Below are 27,447 nucleotides of genomic sequence, written 5' to 3'. Positions count from 1 at the left end.
TTAGATGGGTGCTCCTGCTGAGGACAGTCAGTTGACAGTGGGTTGGGGCACCCCAGGCCTGGGAAGCACCGTGAGTGACAGACATCTGGTTTTCTTCATGCCTTGGTTCCCGACTGCCTGGGCCCAGCAGGGGGGTGGCACACTGTCAAAGCTCTACAGCAGGACAGGGGGCTTGTCTGATCCCTGTGGCCCTTGGTGGGCCAAGTGGTGGGTGCTGGTGAGCTGGTGCTAGGTGAACAAGTGAAGCCTGTCAACCTGATGGGCCCCAGGCACTGACAGGTGCTACGCTGAGCGTGGATAAATCCAAGTGCAGCTGTTCAGCCCTGGGAGGGGAGTTTCTTGAAGATGAGGATTGACTCCCAGTCTCCCCACCCCCCCACCTCAGCTGAAGCTCGGCCAGTACCCAGCACATGCCAGCAGAGCCTTGCCCAGTTCTGAGTCTGCTTTTGGCTTACTGTGGGGCCCTGGGCAAGGTCCTGTCCTCTCTGGGCCTATTTCCTCATCTGTCATAAATAATAAGAACCCATGGGTACTGAATCATTTTTACAAGATCTCTTCAACTCTAGGGAGCAGGTACTCTTGACTATCCCCATTTTATAGACCCTGCAGGCCCAGAGGAATTAAGTGACTTGCTCAAGGTCACATGGATAATGAGTGTTGGAGCTGGGGTTCTGGCCTAAGCAGCTGGGCCCCAGAACCTGTGCTCTTAAGATGACATGTCTCCTTGGTGCCAAAGGGCCCTCTGGGGTGGGCTTGACATGTGCGGCCCCTCAGGTCCCTTCATAAGCCTGTGGCTGCTTTCAACTGTGGGGATAACGTGACATTTCTTTTCACTTTGGTGCCTACCACCACTGCCAGGGGTCAGACCATGAAGGTCTGGTGAGGCTTCAGAGTGCGGCCATGCAGGACGGCATCCTGCTTAGAAGGGCACAGACATCTTGAACCCACCACCATCAGCAACTGTGGCAGCACAGGACAGGCACCGGCAAAGGTGGCAACCCTTCACCAGGCTGATGGAAAAACCACTCTCATTACCACCTCCCCTGTTCAGACAAGAACATTAGACCCCTGGAACTCCAGATCCTTCTGTTCAGAGTGTTTTTTCTCAGCTCATTATTATACAGCTACTCCAACCCTTGCCTAGCATTTTTTAAAAAGATTTTTAAAATTTTTTTATTCATGAGAGACAGAGAGAGAGGCAGAGACACAGGCAGAGGGAGAAGCAGGCTCCCTGCAGGGAGCCTGACTTGGGACTCGATCCCATGAGTCCAGGGTGGGATCGAAGGCAGCGCTAAACCACTGAGCCATCCAGGCTGCCCTTACCTAGCATTTAGTCCTTTTTCTAGAGTGAAAGCTTCATGGAGGATCATGCCTGCTTTTGCTTACGCTGGGATTCTAGGGACCAGGGGGACACCTGGCACGTTTGTTCACATGCCAGGTGTCTGGTTGGTCCCAGGCATGGCACCTGGATTGGCTGGTTGTCCCCAGGCCTTTATCGCTTGCTGGGCCAGAGGTTGAGGGGGCCCAAATGTGAGCTGTGATGGTGCCAGAACCAGCCCCTGGAAGTGCCGAGGAGAAGGAGATGGGCCCCAGGTTCCGAAAGCTCTGTGTCCCCTCCTGCCCAGTGCTGGCACAGAGGAACTGCTATCCCCCAAATCAGGCCTGAGTTCTTTTTTAAAATTATTTTTTATTTTTTTAAAGATTTTATTTATTTATTCATGATTGTCACACAGAGAGAGAGAGAGAGAGAGGCAGAGACATAGGCAGAGGGAGAAGCAGGCTCCATTCAGGGAGCCCGATGTGGGATTCGATCCCAGGTCTCCAGGATTGCGCCCTGGGCCAAAGGCAGGCGCTAAACTGCTGCACCACCCAGGGATCCCAAGCCTGAGTTCTAAAGACCGAAGAAGCTGCCTGTGAGTGGCCACCCCTAGGGCAGGCATTGCACTTGACTGCTTCAGAGCATTTCCCTAATGGATCCCTTACTGGCACGGGAGGGATCACTGCTCCCAATTTACAGAGGAGTCTCAGAGAGGCAGGAGTGGCTGCACAGAGGCCACGTGGCCAGTGGAGATGGAGATGGACTCCCAACCCCAGCCTGGCCAGATCCACATGCCTTGGGCCAGGGTTTGCACTGGCCCCTGGGAAGGGGGGCCACTCCGACAGGCTGAGTCCCATGGCCTGGCTTCTCGGCCAGGAGCCTAGGCTGACCCTGGCTGACCTTGCTCCTGCATCCAGGCCCCTCTAATAAGAACCAGCCCTCATGCGTTTCTCTCTGCTTAGGGGAGGCTCCGAGAAGCTAATAGGTATTAGGAAGAGTCGGGTGACACAAGGAGTCTCATATGCCAAATGTCTCTGGACTCATGGGTGGTCCCAGGAGCAACAGGGACCAGAGGACATGTAGGTGCAAAACAAGCCAGGTCTCTGCACCCCAGACACCCTCTGATTTTTAGCTCTAATGTTCATTATGATAGTTGACACAAAATTGTGGTGGACAATTGTCACGACTGATCGAGGCTCAGGAGGGAAGCAACTTGCGTCCACCCAAGGGCGTTAACAGTCAGCAGATGGACTGTGCACTTGGCCTGACCTCTTCAGACCTTCCACACAGCCTTTGGGAACCCTGGAAGTGTACCACTTGTCCCTGAGGAGAAGAGCTAAGAGCTGTCTGCTGCTTTTTTAGACTGACTCATTGTCCAGATTTAAAAATTGGGAGATTCACACAAAATCCTAGTAAGAGAAGGGACTTTGTTAACCTCTGTGCAGGTTGGTGCTGGCTAGCAAGGACTGGGGTTGAGACCCCGGTCTGTGTTCCAGCTAAACCTCAATTCCTGGCTGCAGGATCTGGCTATCCAGGGCCTTTGGGAGGGTGAGGCATGTGGGCTTAGGGCTCCACCACACAATAAATTTGACGTCCAGCCTCTGAAGTATCTGAGATGCCCCAAAGTCCTTCACTCTCCCCTCCAGCACACTTCCCAGGGCTGCGCATGAAATCCAAACTCCTGCCTACGCTCTACCAGCCTCCTGGCCCTGGGCCCTGCCAGATTCCCTGCATCTGAGCTCCTCTCCCCCTGGCTCACAGTGCTCCACTGCCCCACCCTTCATTCGGCTTTCCACCAGAGCCTGGTCCACCCCTACCTCAGGGCCTTTGCACACGTACTGCCTGGCATGCTCCCCCACCTGTTCCCATGGCTGGTCTTGTGGGCCATCTGGTTTCAGCTCACGTGTGGCTTGTGCCTATTTCTATTCCTCCACTTCTTTCCTTACCTGCCTCATCACATCACAGCTGAAGACCTGGGCTGGAGTCCTGACGCTGCCACTTCCCCATGGTGTGATGTCAGGTAAGGCTCCTAACTTGACTGCTTTGGCTTTCTCACCTGTCATGGGGTCATAATATCCCCGCCTCCCCAGGTCGCTGCGAGGGTCTGACTCAGCGTAAGCACATGACCCCACCACGGCCAGTGCTGCCCCCCACATTACCAGGTCCCCTCGACCCTACTCTTCTGGCTGGTGCTGAGGTTCGTTCTATGACATCCTTCGCCTAATGAATGCCTCCATGCCAAACCAGGCCCCGGTTACAAACAGGACACAGCTGTGGTCTTGCATCTTATATCATGCTGATTCTGCTTTCTGAATCAACCAGGGGCCTCACGACTTTCCCTGGAGCCCTGCTTGTGGGAAAGCTATTCTTCAAAGGAACAGAGGACGTACAACCTGGCTGGAAAAGAGGCTTAGGCCACCCTGGCCTTGGGAACTTTATAGCTTGCTCAGAGCAGTCACCCTGTAAAACCCCCTCCTTGATGAAAGCAGGACCCCCGTCTTACCGTCTTACCACCACCACTCACTCACTTCCCCATAAATCTGCTTCTTATAAAACTTGACTTGGGCGCCGGGTCCTCAACTTGGGCAGCCTGACCCCACGGCCCCATGGCTGCACAGCCGGAAGACCTCATGGGCCCGGGCTGCTGGGGAGGTCTGCACAATGCAGCTGCGGTGATGCCCAGGCAGCACAGAGCTTGGCCTTCACGTCCTTCTGGGGACACAGTAGTGTGGGGACTACCAGGCCTGTCTTGTCTCTGAGGAAACTGCCTACACCAGCACCAAGCACTGAAAGGCGTCCAATAAAGCAGTTCTGCTCCTCTACCTTGGCCTTGGTACTTTTACATGTTCTCCTCTTTTCTTTCTCAGGGATTGCTTTCCAATAAAAAGCATACCCAGTGCCCTCAAGCCTCGCCTCGCAGCCTCTGTAGCTCCAATGCATACAGGACACTTCAAACCAGGGTCTTGTCCCATCCTCCAAAGACCCTGCCGGGTCAGCACCCCATCTCCACCTCGAGAGGTTCAGAGTAGTAGGGCTTCCCCACAGGGAGCATCACAGCTGGAGTCCCACCCGTCAGGCTGCCCTGGAGCCCAGGGGTTTGTCTCCACCTTTCAGTGTGAGCCACTCCCTGGTCTCCTGCTGGTGCCACAGACCACAGGCCAGGCCCTTCCAGGGGCCCCTCTAGGTCCCTTCTGCACCTCCTCCTTGTGGGGGGCGGTCTGGATGGGGCGGCACTCAGACTGGGGCCACGTGGCTATCCTGGCCTCCTTCTCCATCTACTCTTTTTCTCATTCAACTTTCGCTTAAATAGGTCTCAAAATACTGTGACAGATTTCTGGCCGAGTTGCTTCCATTAAACAGTATTGATTTAAAAAACTAATAACTTAAAACCGCCACTCTCCACTTTTAGCTCACTCTGCTGTAGCACACAGCCTGCCTCGGGGTTCCAGATCTTGTATTATCTTAAGCAAGATATACCTCTTAAGTCTTTGCAAATGCCATTCCCTCTACCTGGAAGCCCCTCTCTCCTTGGCATGTGGGACCTGCTGCCCTAGGCCCAAACTCTGACCACCCCTCCTCTGAAGCCAGGGACCTTCACCTGCTGGGCTATCGCCAGGCTACTCCAGCACTCCAGCTGGCTGGAGTCCTCCCTCTGTGCCGCCCCAGGCTGGCCCGTGGTCCCACCCAGCGTCCAGAGGGCCAGCAGCCTCCTGACCACGAGGGTCCTCTGCTGGCTGTGATCCGGTGACCCAGTGAATACCCCGGGCAGAGGCAGAGACTGAGAATTTGGCACTCAGCCCGGTCAGACCTCCAGTCCACCTCGGGAATGGGCCTGTGAAGGATGGGGCCCCACTCTTCCTGGCCACAGCCGGCCCTCAGCCCAGAAAGGAAAACAGCTTCTCTGGTCACATCTACCCATCTGTGGCCCCACCTTGCCCCCACATAAAAACAGCAGGAACACTGACAGGCCCGGTGTAGTGGGTGGTGGGCGGGAGCTGTGAGGAATTCCACGCAGAACCAACACCAGGAGCACAAACCAACCATTCAGGCCACCACCCAAATTCCCTGCCTGGACCCCGAGGCCCCCGGAATCAGATGTGGAGAAGGGTGTTTCCAGGGGCCGCCTGTCTCTGGGGTGGGGCGTGCCCGATCAGTGCAGGCAGTACTCACCATTGGAGCGGTGGATGCAGGTATGCTGGTTGTCGCTGAGGAAAAAGCCACTGTGGCACTGACACTCGTAGCTGCCCATGGCATTGACGCAGATCTGCTGGCAGCCACCATTGTTATCCTGACACTCGTCCACATCTGCAAGGGGAGAGAAGGGGACGAGAGAAATCACACCTGGTGCCAGAAGTGGGGTGCAATCAGCTGGTAGGGCATGGATGTGCTCAACTTCCCCAGGCTGCACAGAAGGCACTGCATGGAGCCATACTACAGGAGTACTCCATGTAGATAGTTATGATGGGTGTAATGTTAGCTGACCCTTAATACCCTGTGTGACCCGCATTACTCTAAGTACCTGACCTGTATTAACTCCTTTAATCCTCACAGGAACCCTATGAATCAGATCCAGGCATTATCCCATTTTGTAGATGAGGAAACTGAGGTCCAGAAGGGTGAAGTCACCTGTCTGAGGTTCCACCTGGTGGTCTGACTCCTAAACTGTGATCTCACTGTTACTGCTTGACTCTTCCCCTCTAGGAAGATTGTGCAACCTGCACTGTCTAACCCCAACACACAGAACCTCGCCAACCAAACTCTAATGTCCTCTCTTTCTTCAATCACACCTCAGATTTATAACCAGTCACACAAGACCTGGCGGCTAGGGAGAGGCTAGAGGACAAGGCAGCCTGCCTTCTGCCTCGCAAATTGATTTCAAAAGTCTAGAGAATGGGGAAGTTTTTAAAAGGCCCTAACCTCTGGCTGCCAAGACAGCTGCAGAAAGTCGCCAAGTGGTCTTTCCCACTCTCTAGGAGAGACCAACCTCAGGGCCAACACTCATTTTTGACCAGAGGCTGCTGGCACAAAGGGTGCTATGGGTTGAAAAGAGTCTTTATGGAGTTCTGGTCTTCAACAGAACAGCATGTTTCAATTACCAAAGTCATAACCCCCTACGCTGTCAGTTTGTTTAATTAAAGAAGGGCTTCTTAAACCTTAATGTGCCCTGTCGGTATTGTCATTTTAATAGGCAAATACATGAAACCACAAAGGCAAGGTGAGCTACTGGCTGCTTCCAGCCAATCCCCTGACCTCCAACACACACAGAGACACACACACACAGACACATACACACACTTTGACAATAAGCTTTTTATATCATTCTTTTCAACACAGCCATCTTTTAGTTACTAGAGTCAAAAGGATGTGAAAATGTAAAGAAGCAGGCAGACTGACCTGCACTGAACCAGGAGAGGACTCATCTCTGGAACTGTGTCACCCGGGTCCCACTGAGGCTTAGGGCCAACAGGCCACTTCACCACCCAAGAGACCACATACTGCCTCTGAGGCCAATGCTGAGGCAGGCCATTATTCTCCAGCAAGCTCAAATGTCAGCTGTGTGGCAGCCAGGAGGGAGGCAGAGCTCTGAACTCTAATAGCCACCAACCGTTAGAGCTAAAATGGGGAAGGTGGCTCTTGCTGAGAAGAGACAGAGTGGGGTCCCAGGGGAGCTGGGAAGGCCAGCGAGGGATTATTCCGAAAACCTTTCTCCACTCAACAAAGTCTTACTTAGTGATGGCTCCCTAAAGGCTCAGTGCTAGTGTCACCCTTGCCAGGGGCACCTTCACTCCACCCCAGCAGTGTAGGTATCTGGGGGTCTGTCCCCTGCCTGCACTAGACCATGAGCAGCTCTAAGCCAGGCACCAAGTCCTGCTCACCCTACCAATTACAACGCAAAGCTGACATTCCTCGAGTGTTCATTATGTGTCAGGCATGGGGCGCACAAATACCAACTCACTCCATCCTTGTAGCAACCCTGAGTGACAGGTTGTGTTACGCCTTCATTTTACCAAGGGTACCAAGACACAGACAACCAAAGTAACTTGAGCAGAGTCACATAGCTGCTCAGAGCAAAGGCAGGACTTAAACCTACTGTCCACCTCCTGAGCACATGCCTTTGCACCAGCACTAAGCTGGCCAAGCCAGCCAGCACATTCAGACTAATGCTAGGAAGAACCAGCTCCTCTTAACATGAGCTTGAGCTGGGTGTCACCTGGAATGTGTCTGTGAACCCCAGATGTAACAAACACAAGGTCAGAGAAAAGCTGCCATGGGTAACACAGGGAATGTCCCAGAACACCTGAGGTCAGTCCCATCTCTATCCCAGTAACACCCCATAGAAGCACTTGTGCTGGCACACATGTAACAGTGAGATCCCCTCCTGGGACTCAGTTCAGGCCCCCTCAAATCACAGTCTTTGCTGTTCTTGCCATGGCTCTCAGATTCTTTGCTCTGGACCCAGCTTCCCCCCAGCTCTAGTAAAGGTTCAGTTGGTAAAACAAAGCAGATAGAGGTCCTTGAATGCTGAATTCATGGTGAAAACTCTGCTTCCACCCCACCGTGAATGAGCTCCCTGGTGCCACCCGTCTGGCCTGGCCCATCTCCTCCCTCCACTGAGAGCCAGGAACCAGAGGGCCATTGACGCTGCACGTCGACAGAACTTCAATGCGCTGGCAGAGTGGCTGGGCCTTGGGACAGCGCTGTTTACACTAGCAGGGAACAATGACTCTCAAACACTGATGAATAATTTGAAACAAATGCAAGGCCGTGTAAACATTTCTTTTCCCCACTCCCAAATGACAAAGCCTCAAGATTAAGCAGGAGGGAAGAGGAGGCCGCCCCTTCTGCACCCTTTTCCCACTGCGGTCCAAACACAGGCTTCCCTCAAGCTGGGCAGGAAACCACAGTCTCAGAAGCTCTTTGGGTAGCATGTGGCCATTAGCAACTTCTCTAGGGGCTAGATCAAGGGCCTGAGGCCCACTTCGTACCCACCCCACCCTGTGGCTCAGCCCTCCAAATGACACTCATGGTGAAGTCTGGAGAGTGACCCACTGGAGGAGCTGTGTCCATGAGATGGCCACCCACTGGCCTAGGGCAGACTGGGTTCACCTGGACACAGCACTATGGGAAATACTTAGCACCCTAGCCCTCCTGAGGGGGGCAGCCCAGCACACATTGGTCCTCGGCCCCCGCAGGACTTAGAAGACTCTGCTATGAGAGGTAGCACATGGCAAGGAGGGGGCCTACACCTGGGAGTCAGGCAACCTGACTTCTGGCTCTGCTGTGGCCTGTGGCCTGTGGCAGGCGCTCAGGCAGTGTCTGCAGGAGGAACCGCAGACTGTGCCCTCCAGGAACCCTCCTGGAGCGCTGGAGGCACACGCGGCCCTCTTCCTTCTCTTCTGTACACTGACAGGCCCCTGTGTGGGAGTCCTGTCTCCCCACGCCCCCACCAGAGATTGGCATCAGGGTCGGCTAGGCAGGGCCAGCAGCCTTCCGTAAGTGGCAGCCTGTACAGAAATGACAGTACTACTCACTGCCAGCCAAGGTGCTCAGCGTCTGTCTTCACAGATCTGCACGAGAGCTCCACACTGAGGGCATGGTTCTCAGATGAGAGAACGGAGGCCCAGAGAGGGGAAGAGATATGCCTAATGCTTTAAAACAGGAAAAGAGTGATTCAAAGCCTGATGAGTCTGGATCCAAAGGCTTTTTCCTGCTCTTCTGTGATCTGGCTTCTCTCAACAAAGACGCTTCAAGCCCAGTCATGGTGATGAGAGTAGGTTCCCTGGCTATTTCTGCTTAACAAACCACCCCTGACCTTACATGCTCGTGTCTCCAAAACACCCCCTCTCTGAAGTCTTCCTGGTCCCAGAGGAATTTGCTCACCCTCTATGCCCAGGCTTGCTCTGCCCTGGACCTCAGGCTTGATCATCCTGTCTGCTCTGGGCTGAGGCGAGAGCAGAGTATCCTTTATATGCCTGCACCTAGCTGATGGGCAGACTGGGTAGGTGCTCAAGTGTTGGCAGGATAAGCTGAATGGCACATATGTGCTTGTAACTGCTAGGGATGGGGTGCTTACTACCTACAATGCCAGTCCCTTGGAGCAGAGAGCTGTCCTGGTTCCTTCCAGGCACACAGAAGGGGCACATTCAAGTCCACAGCCTGCCACCTCTCCAGTAGCTGCATTTACCTCTGCTGTCCTCTGAACACACCCTCTTATCCACACTTGCCTTCATATGCACACGTGCACCTCCCCCTCCCTCCAGACAGAAGTCCTTGCCTTTGAAATTCACCCAAAATGTTTTTGTTCATTCATTCCCTCTAAAGGCACTGAGCACCTACTATGTGCCACACCTCCCAGGAGCTGCAGAGGGCACCAAAGTGAACACCTCTGGGTAAGTCCCTGTTCACTAAGCCACTGCTGTACCTGCTCTGAGTGCAGAGAACACTGGAGAGCTGGGCCGAGGAAGGCAGAGGGATTTGTGACGTGAGGCGGAAGAGGAAGAGGTGTTGTAGAGACAAAGTCTTGGGGAAGGGGCATGGCAGGGCACAGATGAGGGATAGCCTGTGACCCCCTGGGTGGAAGAGGAGTTCCAGAAGCTTGGCGGCCTTCACATGCCCTGCTGAGGAGACCCCAAGGGCTCTCACAAACCCTGGCTCTGTCTGGGTCCCCTTGGCTCCCGTTCCCATCAGCACTGCAGGCAGAAGGGACAGTCCTTGGGGAAGAAGCCACAGCATCATCAACCACCACGGCCTCTGGCAAAGGCTGAGCCCATGTGCAGGGAGGACCCTGAGCAAGCCTGTTTCCAATTGTGCTTCATGATCCCTCAGTGGGCTCGAGGTAGGATACGGGGGTCTCTGAATCCTGCTGGCAGCTCATGGTCCTTCATCTTCTTTTCTGGTCATAGCTGAAAGTTCCCAGAAGACACGGAAGCTCCTGGGCACAGGAACGTAGCTACAGAGCAGACAGGAGTTTCTGTGGGTGTGAGGGCAGGCTCTAGGCTCAGGTGGGAAACCCTCTTAACTGGCAAAAGAAGAACTGATGCATGTATCGTGGCAGCCAGCCCCCCAGTCCCAGCTCTGTGAGGGAGCTGTGTGGCCCTCTATCAAGGCACCCTGGTTCAGCCAGGTCATTCTCTGGAAGGCCCCAGCCTGCAGCGGCGCCCCCCCACCAGAGAAGGTGCTCCCCTCTTTAACACACAAACACATCTTTGTGCTATGAGGACTAGGAGAGCCCCTAACTCTTTTAGGCTGGAGTGGGGGCAGCAGGCAAGGGTGTGGGGAGGGCAGCAGAGGCTGAATGGCAGCTGGTCATGGCCTCAGGGGGCCGCTGGCTGGTGGGGCTGTGGGACACCCTCAGGAACAAATCATCCGAGTGCAGTCGGGGATAAAACCCACGTGGCCCCCTGCTCTGCACAGGCTGCTCCCCAGCCTGAGGCCAACAGCTCAGGGAGGACAAGGTTGGAGGGAGACTAAGGTGCCAGAGGGGCCTCACTCCAGCCCTGCCCTTCCTCCACCTGCCAGCCACTCTGCCTGAGAAGCTCCCTCCTGTCTCCCACACCCACGCAGTCACCAAGGCTCTCGACTTCCTTACCACCTTGCCCATTTGTTTGCCTCCGCCACCACAGCACAGCCTTGGCCTGGTCTCAATTCCCGCCCGAAGGCACAGTCTACATGCTCCTCCCTGACCTCCGGGCCCCCAGCCACCCCTCCCAATCCCAGCGGCCGTGGTGACCACTCCAGTGGAAAGAGGAATGGCACCCTGGCACCAAAGACCAGCTCTAAACAGGATCTCTGGCGTCAGGTGCCCCCACCTTACACTATAGCACCTGACAGGAGGTCTGGATGCTGGGGTTGGAGGGGTGGGGACGGCCATCCGCCGGGACCCCCGCCCATCTCCGCTCAGCGTGCCCACCGCTCACGGGCACAGGCTACCCCCACCCTCCCTGCCAGCCCTCCAGACCGTTGTCTGGGATGGGCCCATGCACTGTGATGGACACAGTTGTTTTCCAGCAAGGTTTCCAGAGCTGACACCGACGGGCCATAGGTCGATTTGGTCCCGGAAGGCTGCTGCAGGCAGGCCTGTGGTTTGCCCACAGGGTTTGCTTTTTGGCCCAAGGTGCTAGTGTTTATTTTTATTAATAGCTGGCTGTTTATCCTGCTTTGGACCAAGAATCCAGGTTTGCAGTTATTTATAATAACTAAAAATTACTTCTGGATCCAGCTTTGCTTGCTTTGTTTCCCACGGACATTTCACGATTTGAAACAGAGACTCTGTGTTCTGCCTGTGGGCCCCACCCAGGTTTTCCTGGCTGCCAAGAGCCTACTATGTGTCAGACCCTGTGCCCACCCTGGCATCGGCATCGCAGATCATGCTAAGGGCCCGACAACAGAGGCAGAGGCCCCGCCCATCTCAGAAACCAAACTTGACCTCCGACCCTGACAGCTCCCTGCTGGTCCCTGAGGGCTGAGGCCCCAGCCCTCCCCTGGCCCCTTTCAGAAGGGAGGCTTAGGCAGAAAAGCCTCTTGGCTATCGAGCGGCTCTTGCAAAATTGCATTTGATGAGTTAAGTGTAAATAAATGAGAACCAGATGGATTAGATTTCGGGTAAAATACACATGGGTCTTAGAGCTTTGGGGCCTGGGTTCCTCCAGACCCAGGACACTCCCTGAGCCATCAGAGGTGCTGGCATAGGCTGGGGGACGTCTCCTGGGACCTGTCTGCTTCCTGGTCTGGGCATCAGCTGGGGCCTTCTCTGGGGCGCCTGACTCTCCAGCTGGTCAGCTGTATGCAGCCCTGCTCTGACACCGAGCCCCTCAGGCTGGGCCTGCGTCCAAGCTTAGGACTGGGAAATCAGGCATGTGAGTGGGGGGCTCGGCTTTCCAGACCTTCAAGCCCACTGCTCACACCCAGACCGGAGGAGCCAGCCCACGACAGCTCCACCGACGCTGCTGGCCTTGAAGGTCTGCTCAACTCATCCCTCACCTGGGCCCCACCTTCAATCCCAGCTGCTGCCTCGTGGTCCTCCACGGCTGGGGGAGCAGCACCGACCGTGTCTAAGGACCTGGAGATACTGCTGCTTGGCTCTTGCTGCTGGCCACTCCTGCTGACGACAGTTTCCATGAGGTCTCCCGGTGACAGCTACCCCTCCAGGCCTTGCCCTGCCAAGTCACACCAGCTGGGGTACAAGATTCGTGCATGACTTGCTGTGTGACCTTGGGCAGGTCACTTAACCATTTTGGATCTTGGCCTCCTTCTTTACAAAATAGGGATAACAAGTACCTTAAGTTGTTTTGGGAATTAAATAACGCAGTAAAGCCCTCAGCACAGTGCCTGGCACACACAGACCACCAACAGAGGTCACCAACCGTTGAGCAAAGCCACTCCAAGAGTTTCAGAGAATCACAGGTGTGAACTTGCCCCAGGGATGGTAAAGTCTCTTCCAAATTGGAAAAGAGACAACAAGCTGCATCCTAACGGAGCCCTCAGCTTGGCCTCAGCCTTCCAGTCTCCAAGCAGAGCAGCTTCAGCTTCTGGAACTGCTCGCTCCTGACATAGGTTCTGGCTAGCTCACCACCCTATGACTCTTCTCTGGAGGACCCCAGCCCATCGGGCACTTCATGAGGGCCCAGAACTGGACACAGAGCCGTGTGTGTGGCCTCCTGGGGGTGTGGGACAGCCCCACTCCCTGCACATGCTACCTCTTTTATTCTACACTTAGGTTTAAAGGATTTTTTAAAAAAGATTTCTTTATTTATTTTACAGAGAAGAGCGGAGGGAAAGAAAGAATCTCAAGCAGACTCCTTGTTGAGTGTGGAGCCCGATGTGGGGTTCAATCTCATGACCCTGAGATCATGACCCGAGTCAAAACCAAGAGTCGGATGCGTAACCGGCTGAGCCACCCAGGCGCCTCTCCACTTATTCTTACTGAGATACGACTCATAGCCCATAAAATTCACCATCTTACAGGGTACATGTGTGGTTTCTAGTATGTTCACAAAGTGGTACGAACATCACCATGATCTAATTCCAGAACATTTCCATCACCCCAGAAAGAAACCCCATGCCTATAAACTGTCAATCCTAATTCTCCCCTCTGCCCGCTTCTGGCAACTACTGATCTACTTTCTGTGTCTATGGATGGGCCTGTTCTGGACATTTCCTATCAGTGGAGCCATACAGCATGTGTCCTCTGCATCTGGTTTCTCTCACATACCACGACATCCTCAAGGTTCATCCATGGTGGAGCACCTATCATCCATGTTTATGCCTGAATAATATCCTCCTGTATAGAGAGACCGCATTTTGTTTACCCATGCACGAGGCTGGTTTCCACTCTTTAGCTGCTGAGATAAATGCTGCTGTGAATGTCATGTTCAGGTTTAAATCCTCTTGGGCACATACCCAGGAGCACCATCATTGGGTCACATGATAGTTCCATGTTTAACTTTTGGAGGGGCTGTCAAACTGTTTTCCACAGTGGCTGCATCATTTCCTGTTCCCATCAGGGAACAAACACGAGGGCTCCAGAGTCTCCACACCCTTGCCAACACTTCTTGTTTCCCAGTTTTTATTTTTTTTATTTTTTATTTTTTTTATTTATTTTTCAATTTTTATTTATTTATGACAGTCACAGAGAGAGAGAGAGAGAGGCAGAGACACAGGCAGAGGGAGAAGCAGGCTCCATGCACCGGGAGCCCGACGTGGGATTCGATCCCGGGTCTCCAGGATCGCGCCCTGGGCCAAAGGCAGGCGCCAAACCGCTGCGCCACCCAGGGATCCCCTGTTTCCCAGTTTTTAAATTATAGCCATCCTGTGGGTGTGAGGTGGTACTGCATGATGGTTTTGGTTCGCATTCCCCTGACTAATGGCATTGAGCATCTTTCCATGTGCTTTTTGTCCATTGTACGTCCTTTTTGGAGCAGTGTCTATTCAGATCCTTTGCCCCCTTTTACACTGGGCCACCTGTCTCTCTGCTGTTGAGTTCTGAGAGTCCTTCATGCATCCAGATATAAGACCTTCACCAGATACATGGTTGGCAAAGACTTTTGTATTCTGTGCAGCCTACCTCCTTTAAAGCAGCCTCGGGAAGCACTGTGCCCTGATAGCTGTGTACCTGCGGGTTCTATTCCTGGGAGATGGCACCATGTCCCATGGCTTTACCTGCCACCCACCTGCCAACGCTGCCAAAACTTGTAGGCCTGCCTGCTCCACCACCCTCAGGCTCAGACATCAGTGGCTGACCGCAAGCCTATACTTAGATGTCCAAAGGCATGACAAAGCTAACACAGCCCTTGCTGAACTCCTAATTCTAATCACCCTTGAGAAGAGAACAGAACCAAGCAAAGCCTGGCCCCGCCCTCAGCCTTCTCTTGGTCAGTGGCAGCACAGTTCACAGCAGCTTTAGCAGTGATAGCTGGTATCAGCTGGGGTTCCTGTCTTCCCCACTCCCCAGATTGAATCCCTTAGCAGGTGCAGCGCCGTCAGCCCTGCCTGCAAATGCATCTCCTTGCCCCCACCCCTCAGGGGCTGGGTCCAACTCCTCTCCTCCCTGGCCTGGATTGCTGTGGTGGCATCCCCATGGGCCTCCCTCCTTCCACCCTGCTCCCGCCACCCCCACAACCACCTCTGAGACAGCCAGCTGCGCTGTTCCCCTGCCCAAAAGGCTCCAAAGGATTCCTCATTGGCTTCAGATAAAACGCAAACTGCCTTCCTTGGCCAACGAGGCCCAAGGGAACTGCTCTGTCCACACCTCCCACCAGCCTCCTCCCTGCTCAGCCAACTGCAGTGTACAGCGTCCCTGCTGCCCCTTAACCCCAGCTGTCCTGTTCCTGTTGGGAGGCCTTTGCACTTGCTGCTCCTCTGCCCAGAATGTTCTTCCTTGATCTTGGCCTGGCTGGTTCCTCCCTTACTCAGATCTCAGTGCTCATGTCACCTCCCTGAGCAGTGACCTGAAGTAGCAAGGTTGCTCTATCATTGCCCTGCCACATACCCAGCACTTCCATCCCCATCTCCCTGCTGTTTTCTCCGCTTGTTTCTCTGTCTCTCCAGAGAATCCAAAGTCCTTGAGAAGGAGGACCACGGCTGTCTTGAATGCTGCTGTGTATCTTAGTGTTTGAAATAGTGCATGAGGCACATAATCCATGTTTGTGGGCTGAGTAACTGATAGACAACTACAAAATGTGGTTGGGGATGGCAGCTCTGGCCTGGAGGCCTTGGCTCTAGGCCTGTCCCACAAGAGATGTCCTGTGTAGCCCTGAAGGGGCTGCCAGTGAGGCCCAGCACCAGGGTCCAGTCAAGGAAGGCAGCTCTGGGTGAGTGAGGAAAGTGAGTGCTGGCTTGTGGGCCCGGGAGGGCAGAGGCCATGGGCCCGTCAGGAGGGCGAATGAGGGTTGGTCAGAGAAGAGCTGTGTTCATTCATTCGCCTGCTTCAGCCCTGCCTGGGAGTGAGCCCCAGCGTAGGGGTGAGATCAACGTGGAGGAGGAGTGGATGTTCCTCAAATACTGGCAGCCTGTGAGCTTTGGTGCTCAATGAATGTGTGAAGCCACGCAGGACTCTTGGCAAGTCAGCCCAGCCCGAAGTGTCCTCCTGCTTTGTCAGGCTGTCACTGGTATGAGGACAAACATCTTCAGCTAAAGAAAAGCTGCTCTGAGTGAGCAGTGCTTTAGGAAATGGGTGGAGACAGTAGGAGTGAGGGGTTTGGAGGCAGTGGGATGCCCCCCTGAGTGATACTTCATTGACCTCCATCTAGGTCACTTCTGGCAAGACCAGCTTTTCCTTTAATCTCAAGCATGGTCAGGAGAAGAGGCTGAGGGAGATGAATAGGAGCCACGTTCCTCGGGCTCCTGCTCTGTGCCAGGCACGCTCATTCCAGTATCTCACTGAGCCGCAGCCCGAGGCAGTGGTGCTACAAAGTGGAGCTCTGAGGGGTGAGCGGCCTGCCCATGTCACAACACACTGGTGACACAGCCAGGGTGGGAACTGGGAAATTTCATCCTTCCACCCTCGGGCCTCTGACAGCACAGCTGGGAACATGATCCTGGTTGGACATCTGTGGGAGGCACCGGAATTTTTAAAAATTTCTTTTGCTGGGGATAAGAAGAGAGGACTGGGAAGAGGGAAGGGGAGGAAAACCAAACAAACAAATCATGGAACCAAAGTGAGAAGCTCTGAGAAAAGAAAGGGAGGAATGCTCTGACAGGATTCTTCATGAACATCCTCAGAAATAAAACAGGCCCCGCTGGACGTGGCTGCCTCCGTGGGTCTGTGCGTGGGGCGGGTGGAATGAGAGGGGAGACATGCCACCAAACCGAGCATGGCCTAGGAGCCCCACACGCCACCTGGCCAATGCAGCCCTTCCTGTTGGACTCTGGCCAGGTCACATGGCTTACTCCCAGCATATGGGCTCCCAGCATACGTTTCCCGGTCTCAGCACTGCCTGGAATTCTGGACTGATTCTTCCCAATTAAACTCTATACTTTCTTCCACCTTCCAAAACTGTTGAGTATAAAAGCGAGGCCTCTTCCTCCTTGCCATCAGTGGCCCCCACGTGTGTCAACGTCACTCCGAGTTCTCTGTGCATGTGGGGCCCCCAGCAGGGCCCAGGCCCCCTGGCCTCCTCCCCCGGCTCCTTAACCGGGTTTGATGAGAGCTGGCCCCTGGGTGGGCCATGCACCACAATAGGATGAGAAGTGGTTTTGTGCCAACAGAGTTGATGCACTTCAGAAAGCGGCAGAGGGGCTGTAAGAGGGCAGACGTGGAGGGGTGAGTGTGGGTACCAGGGAGCTCTGAGGAAAAGAGGGCACGGGGGGTGGCTGAAGTACTGGGAAGGCCATGAAGCTTTCCTGTGGCCAACCCCACGCTTTCCACACCACTCATGGCCATTGCCTTTCTATGGGATCTCTCCCCTCAAGAACCTATCACAGGCATCTATTTTCTTTTTTCACGTGCCAATTTTCTCCTGGTGTAAACGGGTCACTCCACAGGTGACCTTTGCACCCTTTGCCAAAAGCTGAGTTAGGGGTTTTCCAGGACTCAGTGCTGGTGCGCTTCTCACCTGCTTCTGGTCCAGATGACAGGGTACCCCCATCCCAACCCTCGGCACACTCATCTCTCTTCTGCCCACTAATAAACGTCCCCCTGAGGGACATGGGGCACCAAGGCCCTTCCCACAGTAGGGATTATGGTCTTCAGGTAGGTTCCGGGAAGGACGACCCAGCTTTTCACTCTCACCACTCCCCCTGCTAGATCCCCTCTCTCTGCTGGTTCTGCCAGCCTGGAGTGGGGCTGCACCAGCTGCTGCCTCTCCTGAAGCCTCCTTCCTCTGGCCCACGCCTTCCCCCAGAGCAGAGCCTGCGCTCAGCCACATGCATCCGTCTACTCACTCACACAGGACAGCGGACATGAGGTCAAGGTTGCCCTCAGGGACCTGCCTGGCCAGCAGGGGACAGGAGAGGAGACATCTCTGCAGACTGACCACTGACTGGGGTCGGAAGGCTGTAGGACGAAGAGAGTGTGAGGGGTGAGAAGGCTCGAGAGGCCTCTCCCTCAGCCGTGTGAGGACAATGCAGGGAAAGGCATGTCTGGTAGCGGGATAAAGGTGTGTGTGCACGTGTGCATGCATGCAGTGAGGCTGGAGCAGCTGGGGGGTGCCCAGTGGCTGTGGAAGGGGGGCTGGGGGCCAGGCTGGAGTCCAGGCTGGCCCAACATGCAGCTAACGGTGACCCTGCACACTTGCCTCTGTAGCGATGAAGCTCCAAGTCTCAGGCCTCAAGGGCACTGAGCAGACACCACCTGTTTATACGTTCCCGGCTTCTCTGCTACCTGGCCAAGACTCTCCCACCTTTAGGCTTTGCACATGCTGCTCCCTCCTTCCCTCGCCCCACTGCCACCCCGACCTGGTGACCACGCCACCACCCCCGGCAGGATGAGCTGCCCCCCGTCCCCCATGCTGTGCTGGATATGGAAATAGGACTTTTAACTCTGCGTAGTGAGCACTGGGACTCTGGTTGGTCCAAATGCAGGGTGGGAGCCAAGTCCCCTGGAAGGGCCCGGGAAGATGTGCAGGACGAACTGGGGTGCTTAGGGCAGGCAAGAGAGATAGCCAGCCCTCCAAGCTGAGGAAAGCAGGGGCGTGAGGTGCCCCAAGAGAGGCTTAATATACATGTGGAGCAAAGGCCAGGCTGGCATGACAGGGAGAGCCCAGATCGTGAGGGGCTGGCTGCCAGGCTGAGAAGGCGACTTGCCAATGGCAATAGAGGCCCCAGGAAATCCCACTCAGGGGGACCTCCATGAGAGTTTGTCCCAAATGACTGCACTGGTTTCTGACCCCTTGGTGGCCAGTGGGTGAGCTGGGGGAGGGCAAGTCAGCTTGTGGGATCATCCCCCCCCCCTTAAGGCAGCCTGTGAGGTTACTAAAGCCCCCAGACCAAGCAGCTGGGTGGCTGCCAAGGCTACCCTCTTCCCACAGACAGGCGTTCCAGCTGGGCACAAGGCGTCTCTGCCAGCCAGTCTATTTCCAGCTGCATGCGGTTGGGGTGAGATGGGTGACAGGGAGGGGTGGCGGAGCGGGTGCTACATGGGGCTGGCTGATGGCCACTATAAACAGCCAGGGCCAGGCCTGTTGGTGCTAGGGGAGTTGGGTCACTGCAACATCTGTCCAGATGCAGCCAGGCCCAACAAACATCCGGGGTGACCCTGAACACCATCAATGGCCTGGGCTGCTCCAAAATAAGTAAGCTAGTTGGCAGAGGAAGCACTGAACTAGAGACTAGAGATTCTGGGACCCTCGTATTTGTTAATTAATGCCCCCTTTTAGGCACATGGCTCATCTCTGGTTTGGGATATATATTTTGGTGGTAGGGTATTTTTAAAGTCTTCACAGGACACTTACTTTTTATTTATTTCTCAGAGTTCTGACCGAGCTCCTGGCACAGAGACTGCAAATAAGATGAAGGGAAGTGTCTGCTTGCCTGTCCCATCCTCTGCAGCAGGGTGTTTTTCTTTGCTGTTTATGGACTTGGCATGCTTTGCCCTGGGACAGGGCAAGACTTCTTCAAGCCACCAAATCAAGACAATCAACAGTGGGGCTGGCACAGGGGGAGCGAAAATGCAGCCCAGCCCTACCAACGGGAAGGGCAGCCTTGTCGGTGATGCAGACCCTGCCCTGAACATCCAACCAGAGGGAATTCAGGAAAGTAGAAGGCTGCACTGCTCCTGATGCCGACCGGGCACCCGGTGCTCTCACAAAGGCCACCTCACAGTATTTCTGTAGCCCTCTCCCTAGAGTGAGAGCAGACAGCTGGCCCCAAAATGCTAAGAAGGGAGGCAGGAGCCAAGGCTCCATGTGTTGATTTCCAAGTCCCCATCTCCCCTGGTCTGGAAGAGAGACTAGTGGGAGCCGAGCAGGGGGCTGGGGACATGGGGCGCTGCAGTCACATAGGCTTAGGACACCTCCGCAGGAGATCTCTGAGGACTGATGCTCGGCCCCCGTGGCAGGCTTGCACACCTACCACTGCCAAACCATGCTTCTCCGGATGGTCAGAATCAAACACTCTGCCCCATCCTCCAGCCACCTGCCATCCCTCCATCACACAGACGAGCCTGTGCTGGGCCTGTGGAAAGAGCAAAGTCAGGCTGGACCCTGGCCCTCCAGGAGCTCCTGAGGCAATAAGGGAGACCCCAGATGTCTAGTGACAAGCCTGGGGGCTACGGGCTCCCAGGGGAAGAGTGTGCAACTCTAGGAAGGCCTTCTGAAGGGACTGATGCCTGAGCCGAGTCCCAAGGGTCACTGAGGAGTCAGCTGAACACACATCAGTGACGAGCACGGGGAGGGGTGGTTTGGGCAGAAGGAACAGCAGGTGTAAGGATGCTGCTGAGTGGGACAGGGTGGTACGTTTAGGCGAGTGAAAGCTGTTTGGCCTGCTGGAGATCTAGCTCTCTGTGTCTGGCAGAGACTCCAAGGACCCGGCAAAGGGCTCGGCCCTGCGTCATGCCACTGACTCATCAAATCACAAGACACTCAGGGAAGAAGGGCTCTGACAGCACAACCACCAGGCTTGGGGTTCCCAACAGCTCTCTTGTACCCCAAGGGCCCTGCAGGGATGCGGTGGGCAGGAGCAGCGGGCGGAGGGTGCTCCTCCGAAGAAACTCTCATTTCCTGCCAGCCCTGCCTCCCATTTCAGCCACAGCAGCACAACCACTGCAGGGTTCTGCTTGAAGTTAAGTGTTCTGCTGTTAGTAATCTGAAAACCATAGTTGCATCCCATCCCCCCATCTCACATATGATGAGGAAACTGAGGCACAGAGAGGCAGAGAGTTTTCTAAGGTCCCCAGACAAGCGCATGGTCCAAAGGGCAGGACCTGGTGCACTGCTCCTCTACCCCAGCACCACCGGTACCTTTTGCAGTCCCACACCCCTCCCTGTCCCTATCCTGTGCTGGCTGCCTGTGGGAGGCCACCCTGAAAACTCCACTGGGTCCCAATCAATCTCCCTTCCCACCGCCCACCCCAGGATCTCCCTGGTCCCTCAGTGATCTGGGGAAAGCAGGAAGCCCCCATAAAGACGCACAAGCATCTAGTGATTTTCTTTTTCTCAGGCCAACCAGATGCACAGTTGTAAGAAGCATAATGGGACGGAGAAGCGGGCCAATCCCTCCACCCAGCTGTGTGCACAATGCCTGGAGGTGGGAGGGGGGGGCGGGGCTCAGGTAAAGAGAGCAGGAAAAAAACCTCTGGAGTTTACCTTAGAAAACACTTGTGTTTATGGAGTGAGTATACGACTGTCCGAAGCGGTTTAGTCTTACAGTGAAATGGTTGGCATTTTTTTCCCAGCAAGAAACGCATCTGAGCTGTTGGAAGTATAAAGACAAATAAACAGAGGCAGCTAGAGCCTTCATTAGGGGTTTGAGGGAGCAACACATTGTCTCCAGCTGTCTTCCAGGATGAGAGGGGGTGCCTTCAAAAGGGCCCAGGCAGTGTGACCCTTTCATCCTACCAGGGACAGCCCAGCCCACTGTCCCGAGCCACTGGCACCCGCGGTGACTTCCCCTATGTGTGCAGCTAGGTCCCTCGGCCCCCTCAGAATCCCCTGAGCTCCTCTCCTTCTCCTCTTGAGCCTCTGCTTGGCAGCCTGCAGTGTCATCTGTGCATCCATGTACTCATCTGACCCCAATGGATAGGGAAAAGAGGCGACATGTATCCAAGGTCACAAAATGATCATGGGGCAGAGCTGGGCTTAGAAACCCTCATGCCACATGACCCCGTGTCACCAGCGCCACAATCTGTGCAAGAAGGGGAGAGCTTTCTGACCCCAAGAGGGCGGTAAGTGGTGGCTCATTTGGCAGGAGCACCATGTGGAATGTGAGGGGCATCCCCAAGGGGATTCACGCACAGCCCAGGCCCCAGGCCCAACTCCTGCATCTTTGCCAGCTCAGAAAGTACATCTATTGTCTTTACAATGTACTTTGACTTTCCATACTAGGAATGAGTGAAAATTAGGTAAGTCACATCTGTTGAGCCCTTGGTATGTGCTTTACAAAGCTCGTCTCATTCCGTGTCTGCAACGCCCCTGTCAGATAAGCACTGTGATTAGCCCTATGTTACAGATGAGGATGCAGAGGCCCAGAGAAGTGAAGGTACTTGCTCAAGGTCACACACAAGTAAGTAAGCGACAGACCCAGGATTCACAGCTAGGCAGGCTGATTCCCTGTCCTTCAGGGCTGGGACTGTGTCCTAATTGTGAGCTCAGGGCAGGTGCTCGTGAAAACTTTATGAAATGAATGAATGTCGAGAGCTCCAGCTTCATTGCCATCTAGAAGTTCCAGACTCTCATGCTCCCCTCACCCCCCAGACCTGACAACTCTTCTTTCATTGAACCCATCAGCAATTTGGGTGGACTATGCTTTCAAAATATATTCTGAATTCAACCACTTCTCATCATCTCCGCCACTGGCACCCTGGACTGAGAGCCACCATCATCTCTGACCCAGACCACCACAGTGGTCTCTGCCTCTTTCTACCACATTCTCTACTTAGCAGACAGAAAGCAAATCCTTTTAAGTTAAAATGTCAATCAGATTACATCAATTCCTACTCAAAATTTCCCATGGCTCTAGCTAATTTAGATACATTTCCAAGTCCCTTGTAGAACCTGTAAGGCCCTGTGTACCTCCTGACCTCATCTCCAGTCCTCCTCCCTCACACCCGGGCCTTCAGGCACACTGACCTGCTCCCAAACTCACCTACCATGTCCCCACCTGGCTGGTCCTCTCCCTTCTGCCTGGAGGGAAGATTCTTCCTATTATTTTCTAATGGCGGCTTCCTGGCCCCCGTGTCCCCCTCTGCTCGAATGTGGGTGAACCTTTGTAACCATTTTGATGTTAGACAGTAAAACTTCCATGGATGTAGCCACCATGCCGCAAGGAAGCCCATACCCACCCGTGCGGAAAGACCACTTGTGGAGGCCACCCCAAGTGTCCTGGCCAACAGCCAACATCAACCACCAGACATCAGCAAAGAAGCCTCTAGGTGATTCCAGCCTGGCCATCAAGTCACCACAGCCTTTGCGTCTTCCCACTGAGGCCCCCCCACATGATGGAGCAGGTGGAGATGAGCCGTCCCTGCCATGCCCCATCTGAACTCCTGACCCATAGAAGCCAAAAGCAGACTAAAATAGTCATTTGTGCACTGAGTGCAGGATGGTTATTTGTGCAGCACTAGTAACTAGACCACTATCCCATCCAGTGCACCAACCTTCTGGTGGATGATCATTTTCCATCACGTTGTTATATTCTTTTTCACTGGAGATGCCCTGGCTGAACTTACCTTCCTGAGTTACATGTTGGCATGTTTACAGTCTGCGTAAGTTCACATGTGTGCGTGCATTGTGGCTTTTGCTCACCACTCCCGGGTTTCTTCAGCACTTGAAACCACATCTGGCACACGGCTGGTGCTCTGCACAATTTTTTGGAATAAACAAATGGGTAACCACAAGGCAGAAGGCTTTGGTGTTGCTGCTATCACAGCCTTCGACCTATCCTTATAGCGGTGAATATTTCTGCCTTTCTTATGTTCCTAGGAGTCCTAGCAGAGATGCCCCTCGATCTTTGCCAGGAGGCCCACACGGCAGTTCGAAGGCCCAGGTGATGAGGCACTTTTACAGATTTGCTTATTTTTTCATTTTGCAAAAATGTATCGTATGCCTATGATATGCTAGACATCGCACCAGGCTCCGAGGAGGAAGACGACGGGATAAAGAAAACAACTTCTGCTTTCAGGGGAAGAAGAAAGCTACAGGAGTGGTGCATACGACCTGCTCACAGATGACTTCAGGGCAAAGGCAGGTGAGTGACAGGAAGGACCCTACTGGGTCCTCACTGGGGGAGGGGTCACAAGGGCACAGCTGGGAACAGCAAGGTTGTGCAGAAGGATTCCATGAGTTTAAGGAAGGCTGGACCAGAAGGTAGGAGTTGACACAGGTGAGAGGCGAGGGGGGAAAGGCTGACGGAGCCCTGCGGAGATGCCTCATGAGCCAGTGAGCAGACACACTGGGAGCCACGAGAGAAAGTTCTGAAAGAACAGGAGTAAGACCATGTTCTGAGAGAGAAATTCAAGGGTGACACAAAGCTCATCCACAGGCAGCAGGCTCCTGCCTTGGCAAGGGGAGGCAGTACAGGCTTTGGGGTGGAGGTGCCCTTGGGGTGAACTCTCTGGAGCCGGGGGCTCCCTCCTGCCCCCTGGCGTGTCACCCACCTGCCTGGCTTGGCAGATGCTAGGATTTCTGGATGTCCTCCATGACTCCCCCAACTCACCAGGGGTGCATCCCTAAGACCCCAGGGAAGGAAGCCAGCCCGTCCCTGAACCTGGCCAGCCTCCTGGAGCTGGTGATATTCCAGGCACCGTGTGGCAGGGGAGGATCAGTGATTTACAGGCTTGAGCTCGCAAATGGTCCCAGCTCTGCCACTTACTGGGTGGCCTTGCTGGTGTGCTCTGAGCCTTGGTTTCCTCATTCATAAAAAGGTGCCACCAATGGCTTCTGCCGCTGGATGCTGCAAGGACCAAGAGAACGTGAACATAGCATCTTAGACAACTCCTGGCATGGGGCAGAGCCTCCAGCACAGTTCCCTGGTCTTGCCCAAGTACAACTGCCTGCCTAGCACAAGGCCAGGCACACATAGTAGGTGCTCAATGAGCACTGCCAGGAAGGAAGTACTCTGATTAATAAAATAACTTTTTTGCGGGACCTGGCTACAGACGACTTCTCTTCATCAGGGAAGAAAAGTGCTGAGAAGCTAGTTCAAAATTCAAACTGTGAGCAACTTGAGAAACATATTTTGCAGTAAGTCAAGGTAAAGATTGGGGTCGAAGAAAACATCTGGCTAAGTGAACTAATGGCTTTAGCGAAAAGGACCCTTGCTTTGTGGAGACGGGAAAAAATTATCCACTGCTGGTTTTAATTTAAGATGAAAAAAATCTTATTCTATTAGCTTAAATATTGCTCTTATGTCCAATTGCATGGAGTTTGGAATAATATTTTTCAAACAGAACTACTGCTATTTCAAGTAATTACAATGCTAAAAGCAGTCATTTGGGGTTGAGCAAGGATCGCATCATGGTTTCAATTCCCTCTGGTGTCATTTTCTGTTATATTTGAGAAATTCCTCAATAAAGATGTCAAATAGAGAGAGGGTTTTGCTCCCCAGAGGCCAGATTTGGCCACCCTCCCAGGCAAGCCATCTCCACAAGAAAATAACGTTTGCTCAAAAGAAAAGGTTCAACTGTGAAAACTCAGGCAAGAAAGTAACCCTGAAGCCGTCAGCCTCATTTCTGCTAATTAACTCAGAATGCTTTTTGTACTCTGTTGATCAGGGTTTAGGCCAGCCATCATCCCAGACAAATTCAGTAGTGGCTGAGAGAGGAATGTTACAGCCAGACAAGACTCCTGACCCGTACTCCTGACCTGGTACTCCTGGAGACCAAAAAACAGGGGATGGAAATGGGCTTCACTGTCCCTGATGGGTGATGGGCTGTGAGTGGGGCTCCCAATAACAGACCAGAAATGGTCAAGACTGTGCAAAGCAGCCAAGAACAGAGAACCTTCCAACAACTCTGTCAGTCTCCATGGCCATTGAGCACTCACCGGGGGCAGGCTCTGTGCTGGAAGCTTCACTGGGAAGCACGAACACAATTCCCACTGAGATCAAGCAGGTAATTAAATACCCAAAGTTGCTGATTGTGAGCAATAGGGCGTGGTGAGGATTGCAGCAAACAGGAAGTACATCCCGAAGAGGCCAGCTGCAGCACAGCTCCTGTCAGTTGCCCTAGTACCACACTGAGACGTGGGCAAGAGATGCCCCTGCCCTGGGGCCACATGCTTTGTTGGGTGTGTGTGGGGGTCCCTGCTCCACCCCTGGGGCTGTAGCCTTCCCCATGGAGTAAGGAGTCCATAGTGGATCACATACCTGCCCTTCTAAACCACATGCTGGACATTTAAGACCCTTAAAACTCCCTGTCCAAATGGCCCCAAGTCTGTTCCCAGAGGGACAGAGGACACTTAGAATCAAGCAGTGGAGAAAGGAAAGGTGGCTTGGGAGCAAATGGCCAGAGCCTGGACATTCAAGTTAGGCTGTCTTCAGGTTCCCTTTGGTGTAGGCTGAAGTCAACCATGAGGAGAAGGGGTGGAAGCAGGCACTGCCTACACTAGTGCTTTCTGACACAAAACTCCAAGGAATCCTAGATCCTAAATTCCAGTCTCGCCTTCCAGGTCATTAGGAAGGAGTATTTGATGAGGCAGGAGGGACTGAATATGTTCTAGCTTTGAAGCTTTATACCTATTTAGCCATGTGGCATCCAGGCCTCCATCTGCACTCCTGCCCAAGCCCCACAACATCAGGGACCAGGTAGAACAATGCTGCAAATACTGATTTTTATGTGCCATCCCTTGATTTTTTAATCAATTAATCAATCAATTATGTATTTATTTATTAGGTTTTATTTTAATCACCTGGTACTCATCACAACAAATGTACTCCTTATTCCCTGTCATCTACTTCTCCCACCACCCCACCCACCTGCCCTCTGGTAACCATCAGTGTGTTTTCTATAGTTAAAAGAGTCTGGGGCAGCCCGGGTGGCTCAGCAGTTTACCACCACCTTCGGCCCGGGGTGTAATCCTGGAGACCTCGGATCGAGTCCCAGGTCGGGCTCCCTGCATGGAGCCTTCTTCTCCCTCTGCCTATGTCTCTGCCTCTGTCTGTGTGTCTCTCATGAATGAATAAATAAATAAAATATTTTTTAAAAAGTCTGTTGCTTGATTTGTGTCTCTTTTTTCCTTGCTTGTTTGTTTTGTTTCTTAAGCTTCACGTATGAGTGAAATCATATGGCATTTGTCTTTCTCTGACTGGCTTATTTCACGTAGCATCATACTCTCTAGCTCCATCTGATTCATGCAAATGGCAAGACTCCATTCTTATTAATGACAGAGTAATATTCCGTTGCATAGATATACCACATCTTCTTTATCCATTCATCAATTGATAGCCACTTGGGTTGCTTCCATCTCTTGGCTGTTGTAAACAATGCTTCTAGAAACATGGAGGTACCATAAACATTAGTGTTTTCATATTCTTTGGGTAAATACCCAGTAGTATGATTGTTGGATGGTAGGGTAGTTCTATTTTTAACGTTTTGAGGAACCTCCATACTGTTTTCCAGAGTGGCTATACCAGTTTGCATTCCCGATAGTGCAAGAAGGTTCCTCTTTGTCCAATCCTCGCCAATACCTGTTGTTTCTTGGTGTTGCTGGTTTTGGCTATTCTGAGAGGTGTGAGGTGATATCTCACTGTGATTTTGATTTGCATTTTCCTGATGATGAGTAATGTTGAGCATCTCTTCATGTGTCTGTTGGCCATCTGGATGTCTTCTTTGGAAAAAATGTCTATTCATGCCTTCTGCCCATTTTTAAACTGGATTATTTGTTGTTTGGGTGTTGAGTTGTATCAGTTGTTTTTTTAAAGATTTTATTTATTCATGAGAGACAGAGAGAGAGGCAGAGACATAGGCAGAGGGAGAAGGAGCCTCCTCAAGGGGAGCCCATTGTGGGACTCAATCCCGGGATGCCAAGACCACGCCCTGA

At 53.5% G+C, this 27,447-nt stretch overlaps 1 protein-coding gene across 4 annotated transcripts in view; it reads right to left on the bottom strand.

The window, feature by feature from the left end:
- SCUBE1 (signal peptide, CUB domain and EGF like domain containing 1) overlaps positions 1–27,447 on the bottom strand; it is a 140,237-nt gene that overhangs the window by 84,557 nt on the left and 28,233 nt on the right. For all 4 annotated transcript variants that reach the window (XM_072843623.1, XM_072843624.1, XM_072843625.1 and 1 more), the window contains one exon: positions 5,489–5,623. In XM_072843623.1, the coding sequence (XP_072699724.1) occupies positions 5,489–5,623 (135 nt within the window). The remainder of the gene's footprint in view (positions 1–5,488; positions 5,624–27,447) is intronic.

Source organism: Canis lupus, chromosome 11, assembly GCF_048164855.1.
Source record: "Canis lupus baileyi chromosome 11, mCanLup2.hap1, whole genome shotgun sequence".
NCBI classification, from domain to species: domain Eukaryota; kingdom Metazoa; phylum Chordata; class Mammalia; order Carnivora; family Canidae; genus Canis; species Canis lupus.
The sequence above is the reverse complement of the archived record's forward strand: the minus strand, read 5'-3'. Positions and strand labels throughout refer to the sequence as shown.